Source organism: Sphaeramia orbicularis, chromosome 6 (assembly GCF_902148855.1).
Source record: "Sphaeramia orbicularis chromosome 6, fSphaOr1.1, whole genome shotgun sequence".
In the NCBI taxonomy this organism is placed as follows: Eukaryota; Metazoa; Chordata; class Actinopteri; order Kurtiformes; family Apogonidae; genus Sphaeramia; species Sphaeramia orbicularis.
Genome location: NC_043962.1, coordinates 35,973,235 through 35,994,718, shown reverse-complemented (window position 1 = coordinate 35,994,718; position 21,484 = coordinate 35,973,235). Strand labels below are relative to the sequence as shown.

Genomic DNA, 21,484 nt, shown 5'->3' with positions numbered 1-21,484 from the left:
GTCTATAATGAGCTACACTATGGTGTGTCATGCGCTTTTTCTGCAGTGTTGTGCGTCACTGAGTCAAAGACAAAATATCTCATGACAGCAAAGGTAGGAAAGAGAACACATTTATTACAAAAACACTAAGAGCAGGAAGTTGTCAAAAGTGAACATTAGCAAAAAAAGAAACAAGAAGTAACGCTGCAGAATAAAACCCTAATATTTGAGAGAAACTATGGAATTTAGAAGGCATTTTTAACCTAACTCTCTTGCTAAAGAAATATACACTAACAAAGGAAGCTGAAATTTACAGATTTAATGAAACAAAAGATTTGAAGTCAATGAAAAATCCCATAAATTCCATAAAAAGTGCTAACAGCCCAGAGCGACTACAGAGCGGACATATTAATTTAGGCAGACTCAAACATCTTCTTCCTGTCAGCCTTGTCCTCGATGTTCTTACGCCAGTCACCGACTTGTTCTGGCTGTGGGACAAAAACAAACAGTTAATAGCATGTTTTTGGATTGACCTGCTCTATTTATCTATGACCTTTGACTCACCTCCTCTTTCACCTCCTTCTTGACCTGCTTCAGGTTGGCCCTCAGATCCAAGTTGACTGTATGTTTGGTGCCCAGCAGAGCTTTCAGCATAGCATCAGCGGACATACGTACTTTCTTCAGAGCAGGCTTCTTCACTCCAGCCAAGTCGACCACCTTCAGCTTGAGGTCATCGATCTAAGAGCGACCAAGCGGTTTACAGGTGAAAACCTTCCACAGACAGAGTGGGGTCTGGTTTAGAGGCATTCGGAATGGTTAATGGAGTCCACTGTTAGCTTAGGTTTGACATCAGGGCCAGGGTACGGTTATTATATGGCAGGGATCCAAGTATTTTACTGCTGTTACAGACAGTAACATTAGGTCACAGTAACAGTGGAAACTGCTTATAGTCATCACATGTGTCTGGGGCATATAAGCGGAAAATAAACACACCTTTAATTCATCTCCTGTATGTGAGTCTAATGCTGTATTTAGTCAAAACAAACTGTTAACAGTGTAGGATTTTTTAGAAAGTCACATAAAGATGCAGACACAAATGTACACAGGTTGGCATAAATACACACAAACACATCTATGTAAGCAATGGCTGTTGTTATCCTCACAATTTGCAATTGAAAAATTCCAGTGTTGTTTATTATATCCAGTGTGCAATGGTTGTTTGTTTGTTGTTAATTAAATTTTCTCATTTCTTCTTCTTTTTCGTCTTATTTTTATTACATACATACATATATTACTTATTACACACTTAATACTTACTTATAGGTCATTGTTACGACTACTATTATTATTATCATCCCTTTATTATAACTATTATTATTTCTGTTTTATATACACACATACATACACACATACATACACACATACATACTGGTTTCATACTTAATGTTACTACTATTTTCTGACTCCCTCTTGAAATTTTTCTAGTATATGTATACATTCAGTGTTGTGCTGCTACTGGAACCTTAACTTCCTGAGACCTCTGCACAAGGGATCAATAAAGTTCTATCTAATCTAATCTAATCTAATCTAATCTAATCTAATCTAATCTAATCTTTTTTTATTATTCAAGAAAGAAAAAACAATATATAAAGATTTGTTTGATGATTGAACTGTTTTTCTTAGTTTAACCAAATCCCCTCCCTCCCACCCTTCCCACATACATACAAACTGCCATTCAATATTAACCAAAGGGGGGGGGGGGGGGGGGGGGGGGGGGGGGCACATTAATATAAATAATAATCTAATCTAATCTAATCTAATTTCAATAATCAGGTGTGGTGGTTATTGGAGTGAGTAGTGCTTCACTCTTCAGAGAAAATGAAGAAACTATTTCATGTTTTTACAGCTGCACTAATCTAACATCAGTAACTGTAAACACAGGAGGACAAACAGAACTCCTCAGTGTGAAGGAACAAGCGTTTATCTGTCATACTCACATTGGGAACACATGTGGGCATCAGGTTTTGTCTGAACACAGTATGATACTCAGTTTTATTAGTGCTACTAAGGTTTATTTACCTTTACCTTTATACAGCAGTGGTTTTTGATGATATTTCAATACTGACAGAAATTATTGTAACTGAGAAATTCCTGATATCTCAGAATCTGGATCTAAATCTGCTTGTACTTACAGTTAAAAGGTTATGACATGAATGCAACTTTACCCTGTTTGTTGCCTGATTGTTCACAGGTACTTTACCCATGCACATTCAATTAAAGTTTTTTGTTTTTTGTTTTTTTTGTTTGAGAGAACATGATTAACAGAACCAGCATCATCTAGAAAATTCCAAATTTTATGTTTTTTTTTTTTTTTTGTTTAATGACAAGGAAAGTATTAGGAGTATTTAAAACTAATATGTATCATCACATAAGTGGAAGGGGAGCCTTTAAAAAATAAAAGCAAGCAACTTTTAACTTTCCCTAAACTTTACATTCTCAAATTTATGTATTTGAAAAACTCAAATTATGTGTTCTTAGCAACAATTATGGAAAATGACATTGTTATATCAGTGACTACTGACTGGTGAAACACTCAAAAGAACATCAGAATGGCTTTTACCTCTTTGTCGGCCTTTGCCACTTTGGCTTCGATGTCGTACCTCTCCTCATCTACTTGGTCAATGAGGGCGTGCAGCTTTTTGCAGGTTTCCTGAGCATAAAAAGACAAAGTCAGCTGTTCTTGTACTTCAAACAGTGGACAATTATGATGAAGAACAGGTGACCAAGGAAAAAATGTATACTGACACAGAGCAGTTTATGTTTTTAAAACCATGTGCAAAACTTTCAACATTAAAATAAAGCAAAATATCAGCATATAATAACACAAATAAGTACTTCTTGAATATGACAATTTTAGCTGCAGATTTTCTACGACTTTTGATGCCCTCGAAACATTCTGAGCTTATGTTAGAGGACTTCACATTAGGAGAAGTGTAAAGAATTAAACGGACTAAGTAAATGGACTTATAAAGAACTCTATCTATCTATCTATCTATCTATCTATCTATCTATCTATCTATCTATCTATCTATCTATCTATCTATCTATCTATCTATCTATACTATGCATCAGATAGTTGTGAAATGTACAAATCCTCTCACCATGAGGGCATTCTGGTCGCCACTCAGGTTGGGGGCGGGGCATTTCTCAGCCATGTAGGCCTCTTTGGCAGCTTTGAGATCTTTCTTCTCCTGTTCAATCCAGTTTGCCGCAATCGACAGCATCAAACTCTGAGAGCACAAAGAGAGAAGAATTAACAAAAGTGTATTTTTTTGCTCAAAACAAATAATTGTGGAGGTGACATAAATACAGCCGCGGAAAAAATTATTAGACCATCAAAAGTCATCACAAACAATGGTTATGCAATCAAGTACTAATGCCTGTGTGTATCATGTGACTAAAACAGACAGAAAAGAAAACACGGAATGTCTAAAAGCACTGTTTTTGTCAGTACAATGCCATAGATACTGATGTAAGAACTGAAGTGATTTTTGTTATTATCAAGAAAACATGGAAAATGTCTAGATATCAGCTCTGAAATTAAACTTTTATGAGCTATTTTTGTTGTTATCATTATATTTGTCCAAACAAATGTACCTTTAGTTGTACCAGGAATTAAAATGAACAAGAAATTGAAGAAAACAAGGGTGGTCTAATAGTTTTTTCCACGAATGCATCATATATATCAAATATCAAACACAAAGTGTGGCCATTAAACAATAAATATTAAGTCAAATATTTCACAAGTAAATAAATGTTTGAACAGGTTTTCAGAAAACTTAAATGCTTAATGTGTGATATTTAGTGACATCTAGCACTGAAACTGCAGACTGCAACCATCTGAACACCTATTTCCCTCAGTAAAATAGTAGGTAATAGTAATGCACCTTAAAACTAGATACTGTTTTCTATAAAGTTGAAAAAAGGAGGTGGCAAGATGACTCTTTAGAGATGACTAGCTCCCTTTAAATCCTAATAGTTCGTTCTAAGGTACCAAAAACATAGTGATTCTTCTTATCAGGTGTATATAAGCAGATGTAAACATAATTACATTACATTATATATGGGTCAAGTCACGCGCCCATTGACTTTGAATCAAAAAATTAGAATCGAGATAATGAATTCAAACTTTTTGTAGTTCAATAGTATAACAAATTAAGTTTCTAAATCCATTAACATTTTTGCCAAAAAAGCATTCTCAAGAAAATTACGGAACTTTTTATATGAACTAAATTCAGTCCCTCGGAAAGTTCTTTAGGAATGAATAATAACAGAACTTATCATTGCTGTAATTTGAAATCTCAATCATATATTTCTATTTTCATTATAATTTTATAACCTTTTATACATCCTTTTATCATTATAAAAATAATTTTGTCTGAAAAATTGGTGTGAATTGCTTTTTTAAGCATTTTAATATCAGATGGTGCCGGTTATGTAGGGAATTTCACTTTTCTCGAAAAACATGTTTTTTTTAATCACTAATTAATCAAATGAGCTAAACCAATGGAAATTTCTGAAAGAAAGTATTTAACCCTCTGCTTAAGCATGACTTCATTGGAATTTAAGATTATTTTGTCACTAATCTAAAAAAAAGATTTATTTTTTTTCCCTACATAACCAAAAATAGGTCTCGACATGAAATAGCTAGCTTGTGATATATACATTTTAGATCAGGTGTCAAACTCATTTTAGTTCAGGGGCCACATCCTCCCAATCTGATCTGCAGTGGGCTGGACCAGTGAATTAATAACATAATAACATATAAATAATGACTACTCCAAACATTTCTAAGTGTTTTATAGAGAAAAAAGTAAAATTACATTATGGAAACATTTATATCTCTAAACCGTCCTTTTAAAAACGTGAATAACATGAACAACTATGAAAAAACTGAAATTTATTAAGAAAAATAAGTGCAATTTTAACTATATTCTGCCTCTGTTTATCATTTGTAAATGTGCATTACAACTTACAGATCACAATGGATCTGCAACTACACAAAATATTTTAGTAACTGGCAGAATATTAGTCAAATTGCACTTACTTCTCTTAGGACATCTCTAGTTTTTAATTTTTTTTTTTTTTTATGAAAGGCTAGTTTGTAAATTTACACATTTTTATGTAATTTCACTTTTTTTACACTAAAACAGTGGAAAAATTCGGAATTGTCATTATTTGTAGGTTTTATGATAGTATTTTACTGACCTGACCCACTTGAGACTAAAGTAGGGCTTTATATGGCCCCTAAAGTAAAATGATTGATTGTTAATATCTTTAGTGTAATTTTTGCATTTCACATATTCATCCTACAGGCCGGATTGGACCCTTTGGCGGGCCGGATTTGGCCCCCGGGCCGCATGTTTGACACCTGTGTTATAGATGGATGGATGGATATATTTCTGGAATTAGATCCTCCTCTTATTACACATCTACACATTTCTAAATCTTTAGTCTATTTATTTATTTATTTTTTTTAATTTTTTTTCCTGCAGGTGAAGTTTCCTCTGCATCCTACATTCATGTTATATTGAGTGTTGAGTATTTTCCCCAGCAGAGGGCGCCTTAGAGGTTAAGCTGAAAAAATGGACCACACACACCTAACAGAACACATAAATCATGGTTGTATGTTTTGGTAAATATAGATCTGTGTGATATTGAGCTGTAGTTTGACTGTCCATGTAAACAGTGTATACAGTTGGTGTAAATGTTGTGTACACAGTGTAAACAGCAGGATCTACCTCATACACATCACAGTCCTACACATGCAGAACAGTAAACTTTTTTACCATGGACAAAATCTATTGTAAGCCAGTCTGAGGTAATTACAGTGACTGACACCACAAAGACACGACTGAAGAGATGCAGACATACCTTTAGATGATGCCTGCGGCTTGAAGTCATCTTTTTCCTGTCCACAGCATAAAACATTTTGTTGTTACCAAAATCATGGTGGCTTTTAGTTGAAGAGTTGCATTTCTTAGTATCATTTCAAAGATGTTAGTCAACTCTCTCTCTCCTTTCCTGTACAATTCCAATGTTTCTTTGGAAACACCAGTGAGATCCAACCATTTATTATCCATATTAATATCTACATTTCACATTTCATCCTTCTTGGTAGTTCTTCTCAGTTCAACTGGACTGGTTTAGTTCTTTTGGAGACACTCTACGACTGGTACAGGAACTTGAAAGGACCAAAAGAACTAAACCAGTCCAGCTGAACTGAGAAGAACTACCAAGAAGAATGATAACCTGGGCAAATGAGAACCTACACAGACTTCACATTTCATCATTTTTTTGTAGATCCCCAAAATAAAATGATTAGTGTCACTGCTTATATAAGACCCAAATCAATTCAAACTTTATTATTTGAACATTCATAATGATTTTACTTGAACTTTTTCACCAAGGACCAATTAATAATGACAAACCTTTCGACATTTTTTGGAATGAATGATAAATCACTCATCATCACACTACACAGATATGGATATTGCTTATTTGATACTTTAAACACAACTATTACACTATTTATTTAAGTGGAGTTAGTCTGTAAATGGTGCATATTTTGACTTCATTACAGAACATTTTAAAGAAATAATTAAAAAGCAACACTTACTCAGACATGTTGGCGGTTTCTTTTCTTCACAACCTGTTTGAAAAGAAAAACCAAACAGAAGGAAAACTCATTGAGATCGGAGAAACTAGACGATGCAATCATCTGCACTCTGCTTAAATATCAGAGTCATGCAGACCCGCCTTTGTATGAAATGTGATCTAATAAAACAGTTGATGGACTGGGTTGAGTGATGACAGAGCTAAGTTTGGAATCACCGAGGGTCAAATGTTACCGCTGACGCCTGCGCTAAGCTCCTTTACAGGTGTTCAAAACTAAATATCCTCTGGGAGTTAACACTTCAATTCCTTTCATAAATAAGAGCAGGATCCCTGCTGCAGAATGTGCTGCGACAGCGAGTTATCTGCCGACACCAGACGGTCAGTACACAAACTCTCACTGCAAGGCTGCAAAAACAAATGCATCCCAACGACTTACTCAGTCCCAGACTTGAATTTCAGGAGTTATTTTTTCTTAAACAATTCACAGCTTAAGTTTCCCTTCGTATTCAAAAGTCTAGGAACGTCATGACCTGCACACATCTAAACAGACAGAATTAAAAACAGCGCTGGATTATTCTAATGGTTTTTACAGGGTAAAAACATACAGCAATATGCATTTTTCAGATAAAAAAAATACATTTATCCTCATCAACAGAGTCCAGTAGAAAGCTTTTCACCTCACAAAATTAACTGAATACTTAGAATTGGTAATGCAAACCAAAATAAACAACTCATCTCTTGCTTTTCTTGCCCAAACAAGGCTTCAGTAACATCAAATCCAACTGCATAGATGTGTTTTTAGGTGTGACCATAAAAACCCAATAATATGTCCATTCATAATCTTTGAAATGTGAAAAACTGAGTGAAACAATCTCAAACTGTGCAAACTATGCTTAATGCTTAGCTGAACGGGACACCAAATTATCCACTAAACCCATATTTACACTCATAAATCAATAAAATCAGATCATCTCTTCTAAATAAATAACAGAGTATTTAAAAAAAACAAAATGGCAAACCAGGACACACATAAGACCAAACATAGTGCTTGTTGTGGCATTAAAAAGCCATATTCCAATAGAATAATATGACATTCTTATTTCTAGGGTCAAAACACTTCAAAATGTTTTAGTTTTAATGTTTTACTTAATGAAGCCAAAACTGAATCTTCAGCCGACAGCAAACAGAACATCACATGATCTCAGCTCATTAAAAGTGGTCTCTTTTATCCTGGATCACATCTCCTTTCACTTATTAACAAACTCCAGGGGTCAGGACTTTCATCACCTTAGCACTTTACCAACAAGTCTCCCCAAAAAAACACCAATTGGCTCATATCCATTTACCGGCACTGGTCTGGCATGCAGAGAGGAAGAGGAGGAAGAGGAGGAAGAGGAGGAGGAAGGCAGGAAAACTGGGCTCACCTACGGCAAAACAGACAGACGAGGAGGAGGGCTGCAGTGGCCAGTAGCAGTGGGAGGAAATCACTGCGGGGTGAATATATATGAGAGCTCTGATATGGATATGGAGGTCCTCTTTATGGAAATGCAGGATCCTCAGGCCAATCGGCCGGCAAGCTCCTGAAATATCATCATCCCCTGCCAACTTCACCAAGTAAATCAGGAGGCATCGAGGAGGAGCCTGATATCATTTTAGGACTCCACTTGCTGACATCAGGACGCTATAAAAGGAGGAAAAAGGATGATGATCAACAGTATAAAACCACCAGAGCTGAAAACCTCAGGGGGGATCAAGACCTAACTCAAGAAAGTACCAAGCGTTCATTTATTTCTGCATTTTAAGGAAGTTTAACCCTTTCATGTACACTGGTCACTACAGTGGACAGCTATTCTACAGCTGGATTTTGTTGTTCTTTTCGTTGGTTTTTTTTTTTTCTTTTTTTTTTTACACATATCTGTATTAAAGTTTTAAGACACTACATATCTTTTCTGACATAAATTGGTAACATTATGTAGATCTCTCCTGAGCATAAATCCCCAGAATCACAAGCCCTCCCCAAAGTTTTCACACAATTTATCAGTAAATACATGTTTCTGTGCGTCAAAAATTGAACGTATGGTGTCCAGCTGAGTGGACATTTTTGCAACTTCATGAAAAATAGGTTCATAAGATTTTTTTTTTTTCATTATTCTTTTTTTTATGTATTTTTTATTTTATTTTATTTTAATTGTATTTTTTAAATTTCTTTTTCAGAGGAAAATTTTCAATCACATTGTTTTTTTCATCCCTAAACAGGAATAAAAACACTAAGGAAAAATGTTTGATTAAGGTTCTCATAATTTGTGCATGAAAGGGTTAAGGGGGTTTCATCTGTCAAAACACCCAAAGGCACACAGAAATCACACCTGATGATTAACAATAAGATAGTTTAAGTGCAATAAATGTTGATTTGAAATGGTTAAAGAACTGCACCCATACAAAACCATATTTAAAGACTCTGTAACCACTTACAGACTGGATATGAAAACAAGCAGATTATGTAATGTTAAGAGAAAACACCACAGATAGTAAGTATACTGAATATGAAATCCAACACCTAATCCCAAGTGGCTTTTGTTGTATGTGACTTTTTTTTTCTGTCAACCTTCCAAAAACAAATATTAAAGAGAATACTTGTGATGTGAACTGGTGTCAACAAACTAAACCTTCTCAACTGACCCAACCTCCTTCATGTGTCTTCAAGGCTGATTCTAAAAGTCTAAAAGCACCGACATGGGAAACACAAACAGTCCCTCTACCTATTTGCGACAGTTGTCTCTTCAAGGTCTCGTCCTTAAAAGCTGGCGAGACGTCAAACCCCGATCTCTGTCTCTGTTGTCGCCTTCCATGAAAGATTTCAGCTGTGGAATTTCTACTAAGCTCAAGGAAATTAGCAGCAGAGTCGCCTCTTCCACAGCTGCCTAACACCTCAGTTAAAGGTTAAGAGTTGGTCCGCAAGCCGACGAGGCTACACATTTTTGAGATGGGAGCCGAGGAAGACTTGACGTTCTTTCCTAAACACTTCAGTTCAGTTCAGATCTTTAATGTCCTGCGAAAACATGGCAGCATAAAATCACAAATTAGCATGTTAAAGTCTTCTAAGCTTCAAATCAAAGGCACAACTGAGGAAAAATGTCTGTTGCATTGTGTACAGATTAAGAAAAAATCCCGTTTTTATATATATATATATATATAGATGTTTCTCCTTTAAAAAGAACAGAATCCAATGGAAGTACGTAACAAAGTAAGAAATCTAGAAGTTTAAGTTTAGCAAGAATTTTTACCTGAATTTGAGTGATGGACCAACCATTATCATCCAGCTGCGAATGTAAAATCCAAGAACCAGCTGACTTCTACCCGTCTAACACACATTTTTAACCCCAATTTTTATTTTTATTTTTTAATAAATTAACCAAACAACCAAAAAAAAAAAAAAAAAAAAATCAAAACACAACTATTAGATTGAAAAAGTAGCCCTATTTTTTTTTGGTTTTTGCAAACATCAAAACCAAAAGTGCGTCGAACCCGCTACATCCAGAGTCTGATGAGTTCAGAAACAAGTTCAAAAGAGAGAAACCTGCAATGAAACTTTGATATCACTTGTAACCATTGCTCCAAATAAAGTGCTTAACTAGCTCACATTTCTGTTGACTATAAATACCACATAATCACAGCCAAGCATGGTTAGCGTTTCATCTTGGATTGCTACTGTGGGCTGTGGATTAGCCATCAGAAAGTCTTCTAGACCATTCTCTGGCTGCTGGAGCCCCTCTCATATTAATACTTGTGCTATAAAAATAGGTTTAAGGTAGCCAAACTTTCCATGTGTAACACAACATTTTAAGATTTATTCCAGGGTGCTGGCTCCAACAGCAGTGGTTGCACAATTCTAATTTTAGTAGCATTTAATGGCTTTCAGTGGTAACACACGGTCAGTAGTTGATCTGGTACCAGGGTTCACCTCAGGCATGAAAACACTGATATGGGAGTCCGTATGGGTGTAAAGGATGGAGGGGAAACATTGAAATTAAAGTGTGAATCACAATAAAAACATGCAATTTAGCATAAAAACAGATCAGAACTGAACTGAATGTTAATTACTAGTTAATTGTTATAATCCGCTCATAGTTTTATTATTCTTCTCATTCAAATAAATAAGCTTCTGCTCATCGAAACATCTGTAATATGATCAGATAGATGTACTGTTAGAATATTCCAGACTATTTCAGGCAGAATTCCTCTTCCTTTTGCTAATTGTGTGTTACTGTTTCCAAAATCGTCCTCATTACATGAAAACAACCTGTTGACTATGGACTGAAAATGGCAGGTTTTATGGTGTTTTTGTTTGATTTAGTCATTTTAATACCACAACAGAAAGTTTTTCCCCAGAATCCAGTCACTCCTGCTATTGCATCCTGCACTTCACACATGAAGATATTAGTAAAAAAAAACAAAGGGGCCAAACAGCACAGTTTTTTTCCTCGACTGATGTAAACTTATCTGCAGCACTAATCAAGTGTGGATATCTGGCTACGTGTGAAAAACCTCAGATCGTAAACTGAATAACTTCTTGAGATATTCTTTGAAAGTGCCTTGAGGGACCGATATGAACTTTTTTCACAACTAATAAAAACAAAAATTCAAATAATCAAGTTAAGTAAAGAGCCGATTCAGTCTTCTGAATCAGTGTTTTAAATACAGTCACGGAAAAAATTATTAGACCACCCTTGTTTTCTTCAGTTTCTTGTTCATGTTAATGCCTGGTCCAACTAAAGGTACATTTATTTGGACAAGTATAATGATAACAACAAAAATAGCTCATAAGAGTTTAATTTCAGAGCTGATATCTATCTATTTTCCATGTTTTCTTGATAATAACCATAATCACTTCAGTTCTTACATCAATAGCTATGGCAGTGTACTGACAAAAACAGTGCTTTTAGTCATTCCATGTTTTCTTTTGTCTGTTTTAGTCACATGATACACACAGGAGGTAGTACTTGATTATATAACCATTGTTTTTGATGACTTTTGATGGTCTAATAATTTTTTCTGTGACTGTATGTGCTAGTTACAACTTCGTCCCTAGTGTCATTGTCATTTTCTCCTCTTCATATTTGTTTTTAGATAACTGATACGATTATTTTGTTTGATATTTTATTCGATATTTGTTTTAACAGTTAGAAGAACAATTATAAGAACAATTTGTCAAGTTTTAAAAATAACAGCAATGTGTTACTGCAGAAAAAGAACAGATTTAGAAGACAGACAGACAGACAGACAGACAGAGTGAAAGAGAGAGAGAGAGATAGAGAGAGATAGATAGATAGATAGATAGATAGATAGATAGATAGATAGATAGATAGATAGATAGATAGATAGATAGATAGATAGATAGATAGATAGATAGATAGATAGATAGATAGATAGATAGATAGATAGATAGATAGATAGATAGATAGATAGATAGATAGATAGATAGATAGATAGATAGATAGATAGATAGATAGATAGATATTTTATTAATCCCAAGGGAAATTCAAGTATTCAGCAGCTTTACATACAGCACAAGAAGACAAAAAAAAACAGACAGAACAAAAGAGGCGGGTTAGTAACCAGGCTGACATTAAGGTTAGTATATATACCCTAAAAAAAAAAAATGCTGAAGAACTTACTCTAAAAGAACATCCTGTACAATACTGTAAACAAAGACTTCTAATTTAAAAAATCTGTAGAAAAACCAACTATCTATCTGTATATATCCTTATTTGTTGTACATATTTCTCATCTGTAGTATAGAGTTAGATTTTTGTACATATAAATAGTTTTTGTTGTACTTTAATAGATAGATAGATAGATAGATAGATAGATAGATAGATAGATAGATAGATAGATAGATAGATAGATAGATAGATAGATAGATAGATAGATAGATAGATATTGATTAAAATGCAGTTTTACCTAAATATACTACAATATATAAAAAAAGTTAATATAAAACATAAACAAGTGATGCCAGGCACGACAAACCCTGCCCCTTGCACGTATTTTGGCATCGATCCAGCTGATGTCATCATGTCTATGTGTGTGCTGATGTCAGCATATCAACTGCCTCTATATATGTGCCAAGTTTGAAGTAAAAACAAAAGAAAATTATGTTTTTATAGCCATTTGAAATTTTGCCCATTATAAGTAAATAGGAGATGAAAAAGATTTTAAAAATTCATTAAAAAATTGAACTTTGACCTACTTTTCCCAAAATGTAACCACATCTAAGTTGGATCACTGGCAATCTTTAAACCCAACTTGGTATGAATTCAACCAATAGTTTTGCTGTTAGAGTGTTAAAAAAGAAAAGCAAAGACACAAATCGAACCAAAAACAATACCCCTTGCCTCCCCAAAATAGATTTAGTGTTCCATTATATTTATACAGAATCAGACTGTATTAACAATGACTGAAACAAAGATTCAATTTCTTTGGTGAGTCTAAGCCATGAAGCTGAGTCCTTAGAGGAAGCTGAAGTGAATATACTTCTTCCCACCCCTTTTCGGGCGTGTCAATGGAATTATTGTGCTTTTCTTCTGACTAAGATTGTTATGATTTTTGATATTTGTATTATTATGTATGTTTTGCAAGTGCATATATGTTAAATTTCATTGAAATGTTCAGAATAAATCACTAAATCACCAATAGCACCAATGAAAGACTAGTTCCATTAAAACAACCATTTAACTGATCTTTTGGTTCATGCTGTAGCTGGTGATCACTATAAGCACACATGCCTTTAAGACAAGTCTTTAAGGCGGAGGGGAAAAGTGGTGACAGGTCCGAGTGAGGCGCAGACAGCGGAGATGTAGGATTTTGAGTCATGCTGGGAATGTCGCAGCGGAGGCAGAAGCTGTGGGTCAGATTCATGAGTTGAAGCAGAGATAGGCAGGTGCTTCCTACAGAGATGTCCCACATACAACTCGATCTTAAAGAATGTACCGAACAGCAGGTCTGAGTTTGGGAATGCAAACAAAGCGTATGGTATTTCTTCACTATTTGCCTTCATTAATACCTGCATATGTTTGAGTCATATGCCTTATGCTACACTGCCCAGATCTGTCCACCATATGCTTAAGATTTGATGGATGGATATCACCACACATACATATGGACGGAGGTTGATTTACTGCTTGTCGCTGAGATTTTGTCAACATACACATGGGTCATATGATGATGATGGTGTAAATGCTGTGACACATCTGATACCCTGTCCTAACACCTCCCGTCAGTGTTCAGGTGGGTTTTCATCTAGTCATTGTGAAGATCACAGCGTTTTATTCACATCATTTTCATACTCATCAAATTATCCAGGGACGCCTTGTGGCCTATGAATGAGGATGATGTCATCCTGGAACAAACCACTCCCATCACGCTACAAATATGTCACCACAGAACAGCGGTAATGACTCAGATTGGCTTTGTATTAATTTGCAGTGAAAAAGCACAGCATGCATGTTGAAAAGCTGGATGATTTGCATTAGTACCAGTACAGACAGTATATTTAGAGCTTGGAGCAGCATCTAGTGGTCATTAGACACATTTCCAAACACTTAAAGCAGGGGTGTCAAACTCATTTTAGTTCAGGGGCCACATTCAGCCTAATATGATCTAAAGTGGGCCGGACCAGTAAAATAATATAAATAATAGGATAAGAACTTATGAATAATGTCGACTCCTAAGTTTTCTCTGTTTTTGAGTGAAAAAAGTAAGATTCTGTAATAAAAATGTTTACATCTACAACTGTACTTGAACATAACATGAACAAATATAAACACCCTGAAAATTCTTAAGAAAAATAAGTGCAATTTTTACAACATTATGCCTTAGTTTATCATTTATACATGTGCATTACAACTTACAGATCACAATGGATCTACAAATACACAAAACATTTAATAACAGGCAGAATATTATTAAAACTCCACATACGTCTATTAAGACATTTAAAGTTGTTCATATTTGTTCAGGTTATTCACTTTTTTGTGAAAGGCTAGTCTGTAAATGTAAACATTTTGTATAATTTAAGTGCTTGTTTTTTCTTTAGTTTTTTTTTTTTTTTTTTTTTTTTTCAAAGAGAAAAATTCGCACTTTTCATTACTTATAGGTTATTATGAAAGTATTTTACTGGTCTGACCCACTTTAGATTGAATTCACCTAAAATGATTTTGACATCCTTGATTGTTAATATCTTCAGTGTAATTTTTGCATTTCACAAATTCCTCCCAAGGGCCGGATTGGACCCTTTGTCGGGCCGGTTTTAGCCCCCAGGCCACATGTTTGACATCTGTGACTTAAAGCCTATGTACATGCACCCTAATATTTCACTGTCATTCTGAATTTAACCCATAAAGACCCAGTGCTACTTTTGTGGCAGTTCCCAAATGAATTTTCCTCTAGATTTAATCTTAATAAATGATTTATCGCCACGTATTATTATAATATTAGCCCATAAATTTTGCATTTTTCATATATTTTCCTGATATTAATTTGCCAATCATGTAGATGTTCATGGAAGCTCAGATTTTAAAGTTGAGGTTATTATGTTAAAAAACAAAGAAAACTGGAAAAAAAATGCCTTTTTAAGCAAAGATATCAATAACTTAACACAAAAATAAGTGTCTCCATCCACTGTCATTGATCCAACTCCATGGGTTTTACTGGTGAATCAATGTTGCAGAAGATGACAGTGTTTCCATGTTCACTACAGAGCCTCTGAATGTCCAAATGGGTCATATCTGATGACCATGAAAAGATGACAAACTGTATTTTACACCAATTATTTACATGTTTTGATAGGATTAGTGGATCAGAAGTTATTAAACATTTTAGATCAGTAGATGGTTTTGGTTGCTAGTTGCTGTTTGGGTCTTTATGGGTTAACTGTGTTCTTAATTCAACAGTCTTTATGTGAACAGCAAATTCTGCCAGGATATGATGGAATTTTATGAATGGAGCATTTTCTGATTCAGAAATGTGGCATATGCTGATATCTAGAGCTGCACCAATCGATTATTTTTGTAATTGATGATTTACTTTGATTCGATTAATCAACTACTTGAATAGGTGAAAAAAAAAACAACTAAAAATGTCAAAAAGACGTGTCTGATGATTACAAATAACTTGTCCTTTATTCCAGAATCAGCTGAAACAACAACAGTTTGAAAATATCTATAAAATAAACAACCAACATTAAAGAAAACAAAGCTTTGTTTTAGGAAAATTGTCATGGAATAATTTTTTTAATCAATTAATTGTTTCAGCTGTATTGATATCATTCCAGTTTTATGAGGATTACTTGGACATGTATACAGGACATTCAGAAAAATGAATCTAATTAGCACGTTTTGTTGCACGGTCACTGTTTACGGTCAGCTGGTGTACAAACAAAGATCCTCTGTGGGACAGATGGTTACTCTTAAAAAAAAGTCCACAACTCTGCTTACAAATAGAAACACACCTACTGTTTAACATTATGATGGAGAATGTCAACAGGTTTATGGGTATGAGCAAATATCCAAAAGTCAACCTTTTTCCAGAAGGTTATTGAAGAACAAAAGGCAGAGGCTGAGCTCACACAGTGGAACATCTGCCACCAGGGGAAAACTGTGTGTAAACAGCTGCATGTGAACTGGAATATCAGAGGAATACTCATTTTTTTTGGCCATGTAAACATTTTCAGAATTAGAGACCAAATGCTAAATTAGTATGCATGATGTATTTAATTAATGAAAAATTGTACAGGGTTTGAACACATTTTTCAAGGTAAAATTCAAGCACTTCTCAAGCACTTTTAAGGCTCAGGTTTTCTAATTTTTCCAGCACAGCACCTTATCGCTAGGGTAAAATACATATCTACATATACTCATGAGTATTTTTTTCATTTTTTATCACAATAATTTACATTGTATTATGCTATAAAGACCTAAAATTATGTTTTATAAGAGCAAAAAGTTTAGAAATTAAAGGGGAACACAAAGTTTCATCCAAAAAAAGCAAAGCCATTTGAAGCTCTTCAGGCGCACTCGCATAACGACAACGATTGAGATAAAAATGTACCTGGAATCGACCTGAGGGACCTGCTCAATTTTCTTTTTTAACATAAAGGTTTATTTTTCAAAAGGCATCACCTCTCTATCACCTCTCTGTTAGTAGGCTTGTCATCTAAGCGGGCAGAGTTAGAGGTAAAAAAGTAGCAGAAATTACTCATTTCCTTGTATGAACAGAGAAAGAGGATTTATTTCTGAAGAGAAAAACTAAGTTTTAGCTTTAGTTTATGGACTAGATGCTCAATGTGCTGCTTAAAGGACAGATTTTCGTCAATAATAATGCCTAAGTATTTGTAAGATGACACCACTTGGATTTCTTTCCCTTCAGCTGTTTTAATTTTAGGGAGCTGAGAGGGTAGCCATTTTCCATTTGAGAAGACCGTAACTTTAGATTTGTCTGCATTTAACACTTGCCTTATCTGAAAATGAGTTAGACAACAATGTTCTAAAGTATGGATGGAAGTGTTGGACCTGTAGCTTCAAATGACTCTAATGCTCTCCAGATGTCCCTCTAGACTAAACTACCAAATTCCCACAGCAGGTGCTGTCAGAGTCTCTGCAGTTGTCTAGTGTCAGTTTCCAGCTTCTACAGAACAGACTCACCTCCTCTTTAACCTCCGTCTTCTCTTACTTGACGTTGGCCTTCATCAGATCAGCGCTGACACACAGTGGACTGCGGCAAGACGGAAACAGGACATACAGAATTTAACGACAGTGTCAATACATGTGCTTTATGACTTCCAGCTCTTGAACTTAAATGTCTGTGTCAACTAAACTGAGGAAAACAACATCTGTGGATTCACATCACAAGCTTGAAGCCACAATTAATTTAAAAAAAAATCAGTGGTCTTCTTGCATGTTTCACGAACACAAAATGAGAAAAAAATCATTGCAAACACTAGTAACACAAGAGGTGGACACTGGAGGTGATTCTTGATGTTGACTCTGAGTCCTTGTAAGTATTTGCACACAAGACAACAAGGAATATTTGTCACTTTCAACTGTAATTACAAGTGCTGCAGCGTCTTGTTTAATATAGAGGTGCTAAAAGAAGTGACACTGAGGGAATCTGACTTCACTGGTTGGTTCTTCATGCCTGGATGACTCTTGTTAATCAGTAAAATCGACTGCTACAGTGTTTGGTTGGAAAAGAAAAACACAGTATGTGCATGATTTATGTCTTAGCTTCACTTGAGCACTTTGATTATAATACTTTAATTTTAATCCTCATTTATTTCTTTATTGAGTAAATGTTTGGTGCCAATACCAAATATAATTGTGCTTTGTTTCAATTATATACTGAACCAAGTGTTCATCATTGTTTACACTAAAACAATGATCTCTAGTGTTACAGTGGTATATTTAATGTACCGTTTACTGTGTGCAAAACAGGCAAATCGAGAAATCTAGAGCCTGTTTGTAGTTTGTCTCTAATCTAGAGTGGTGAAAGTTTCTGGGTCAGATCATCTAACCCTATTGGAATATTTTCAACCCCCCCCCCCCAAAAAAAAAAAAAAAAAAAAAGGGAGAGGCAAGGGGTATTGTTTCTGGTTTGTTTTGTTTCTGTGTTTGTTAACACTCTAGGAGCAAAACTATTAGTTGAATTCAAACTAAATTGGGTTTATAGATTGCCAGTGACCTGGAATAGATCTGATTACATTTTGGGAAAAGTAGGTCAAAATTTAAATTTTTTATGAATTTTTAAAATATTTTTTTCCCTCCATTTACTTATAATGAACAAAATTTCAAATGCCTGTAGCAGCAAAACTATTAGCTGAATTTATACCTAATTTGGTTTATAGATTGCCAGTGACCCAGAATAGATGTGGTTACATTTTGGGAAAAGTAGGTCAAAGTTCTAATTTTTTATGAATTTTTAAAATCTTTCTCATCTCCCATTCACTTAAAATGGGCAAAACTTCACGTCTATAATAAAAACATCAATTTTGTTTCAATTTACTTCAAACTTGGCACATATATAGAAGCAACTGATATGCAGACATCAGCACATGCATAGACATGATGACATCAGCTGGATCGATGCCAAAATAAGTTACAATATGTGCAAGGGGTGGGGTTTGTTGTGTCTGTCACCACTTGTCACTGTTTTCTGACACTTCTGTTCTTGCTTCCCTTCTTTAAGTTGCAATGCTCAATAATTTGTAGCGTCATTGGGCAAAAATTCTATGACTTTTCAGCATATTGTAATTCAAGTGGGACTTCTCCATCTACTAATTTCCTGTGTTTTCAGGCTGTAGAAAATCTACCATGTGATGCTCAGATTGTAGTTAACTACAGGTGTTTTCATACAGGTAGGAGGGTTAAATATGTGATAAATGTAATGTAAATACAGGAATTTACTCCAGAAGCTGTGCACAAAAGCTTGAAAAAATGGCCATAACGATTTCAGAGAATCTTTACTTATATTTAGTCTTTCAATTTGGACCCAGATGAGAGAGCTGCTAATGAAATGTGAGTATTTTCAAGATTTTTTTTTCCTTCTGATTTCACCTGCAGCTGAAGGGGACTTCTATGATAAAAGTGAGATAACCAGTGAAAGTCAAGGAAAGCTCACCAAAATATCATCTCAGAAAAAACGCACACATACCATTTCATTTCTGCTTGGTTAAAAACTGAAAAAAAAAAAAGGTTTATAGGTGGACTTTATAAGTGGTTCCAAGATGCTGTTTTTAAGACAAACCAAAACCTGCAGTTTCCTCTTGTATCTGGTATTTACATATTTACTTTTTGTGGCCTTTTTTTCTATAATTAATGGGCAGATGTCATTCTAAGCAAGATAAGAGAAGAAGCGTATTTCCAAAATATCAACCTACACTTCCACAACACTCAACCTGTTGTACATCTGTGCTCTCTAGATGGCCCTCCAGCTCTTCTTCTCTCTTTTCTAATTCTGGCTGGAGGCAGCTGTTATCTCAGGATATGCTTCAGCCGTCAGCAGAGGTCAAATATAACTTGCAGCAACTTGGAGCAATTGGATACCAAATACACAAGACATTGTTGAGGCTGTCAAGTTCTGGTGCAAAGTGCAAACTATTTCCAGAGACTTGATGCAGTGACCAGAATAAAACTAACAAATCACTCTTATTAACGTCCCATTAACGACACTGGACCACACATTTCACCTAGAAATTGTGTCATAAAACCGTGTTGTTCTTAATGGCCGGCACACAGTGGAGGCTGACGTGTCTGTAAATCCAAGGGGACTTAAGTGCTGTAACTTTGTACGGTCAGGATGGAAACGGGTATGAAACTAAATCTGCAGGAGGGATTTTATGATATCAAATGCTGCAGTCATCGCTGGGATTATGACGTATGACGACTTGTTCAATTACAGCAAATCTGTTAAGAAATATTACAGAGAGTAGCAGTGAGAAAGCCAGGTGGTAAGGTGAGTTAAACTGAGGTATGAGCTCATGTTGTACAGGGTGGGGAAGCAAAATTTACAATATTTTGAGGCAGGGATTGAAAGACAGTGTATGACCAATTAGTTTATTGAAAGTCATGAGAATTTATTTGCCACAAGAAAATTGACATAATAGAAAATGTTTTTATTCTATGTGTCCTCCTTCTTTCTCAATAACTGCCTTCACACGCTTCCTGAAACTTGTGCAAGTGTTCCTCAAATATTAGGGTGACAACTTCTCCCATTCTTCTTTAATAGTATCTTCCAGACTTTCTCGTAATAGTTTTGCTCATAGTCATTCTCTTCTTTACATTATAAACAGTCTTTATGGACACTCCAACTATTTTTGAAATCTCCTTTGGTGTGACGAGTGCATTCAGCAAATCACACACTCTTTGACGTTTGCTTTCCTGATTACTCATATGGGCAAAAGTTTCTGAAAAGGTATGGATAATAGTGTTAGGTATGGTTATGACATCAATATATGTTTGGTTTCAAAATAATGGACGCAGTGCCTGCTGAGAAAAAACAACTAAATGTTCATTTTAAATTTTGCTTCCCCACCCTGTATGTATCCTATAAGAAAAATAGATAGATAGATAGATAGATAGATAGATAGATAGATAGATAGATAGATAGATAGATAGATAGATAGATAGATAGATAGATAGATAGATAGATAGATAGATAGATAGATAGATAGATAGATAGATAGATAGATAGATAGATAGATAGATAGATAGATAGATAGATAGATAGATAGTTTTTGTTTTGTTTTTTTTACAGATTTTTTTAATTAAGGGAAATTCAAGTATTCAGCAGCTTTACATACAGCACAAGAAGACAAAAAAAAAAAAAACAGACACTCTAAAAAAACATCCTGCACAATACTGTAAACAAAGACTTCTGTTTAAAAATCTACCATTTATGTGCATTACGGATCACACCTACAAAGGCACCAAACATTTAGTAACAGGCAGAATATTGTGATTTGCATTTTTTGGTGTGTATTTTCCTACATTTAATTCACAGAGCATGTAAATATTCATGAAAACTCAGAGTAAATTCAAAGTTAATTATATCAAAACAGACAAAAATGAAGAAAAAAAAACCTTTTTCAGCAAAGATATTGATAACTGTATGTAAAAACAAGTGTGTCCATCCACTGTCATTGATCCAACTCCATGGGTTTTACTGTTGAATCAGTGTTGTAGAACATGACAGTGTTTCCATGTTCACTACACGTACACTATGTTTTTAATCAATTCTTGTTTGTTTTTAATCTATTCTTGTATTTTTCTTTCAT

General features: G+C 34.8%; 1 protein-coding gene across 1 annotated transcript; it reads right to left on the bottom strand.

Moving 5' to 3' along the window:
• Positions 1–94: 94 nt before the first annotated feature.
• LOC115420976 (troponin I, fast skeletal muscle-like) lies at positions 95–5,985 on the bottom strand. Its single transcript, XM_030136621.1, has 5 exons — positions 5,914–5,985; positions 3,141–3,269; positions 2,600–2,689; positions 544–717; positions 95–467 (listed from the first exon to the last, which is right to left on the bottom strand). Exons 1-5 carry the CDS (start codon positions 5,968–5,970, stop codon positions 393–395), a joined length of 525 nt encoding a protein of 174 aa, XP_029992481.1. The 5' UTR covers positions 5,971–5,985; the 3' UTR covers positions 95–392.
• Positions 5,986–21,484: the final 15,499 nt, after the last annotated feature.

Excerpts from the sequence above, each read along its gene's own strand:
- LOC115420976 (XM_030136621.1), bottom strand. The coding sequence starts at position 5,970 with ATGTTTTATGCTGTGGACAGGAAAAAGATGACTTCAAGCCGCAGGCAT. Across the intron at positions 2,690-3,140 it reads GCGACCAGAATGCCCTCATG|GAAACCTGCAAAAAGCTGCA; the intron begins GTGAGAGGATTT and ends TTTTATGCTCAG. Across the intron at positions 468-543 it reads AGAAGGAGGTGAAAGAGGAG|CCAGAACAAGTCGGTGACTG; the intron begins GTGAGTCAAAGG and ends TTTGTCCCACAG.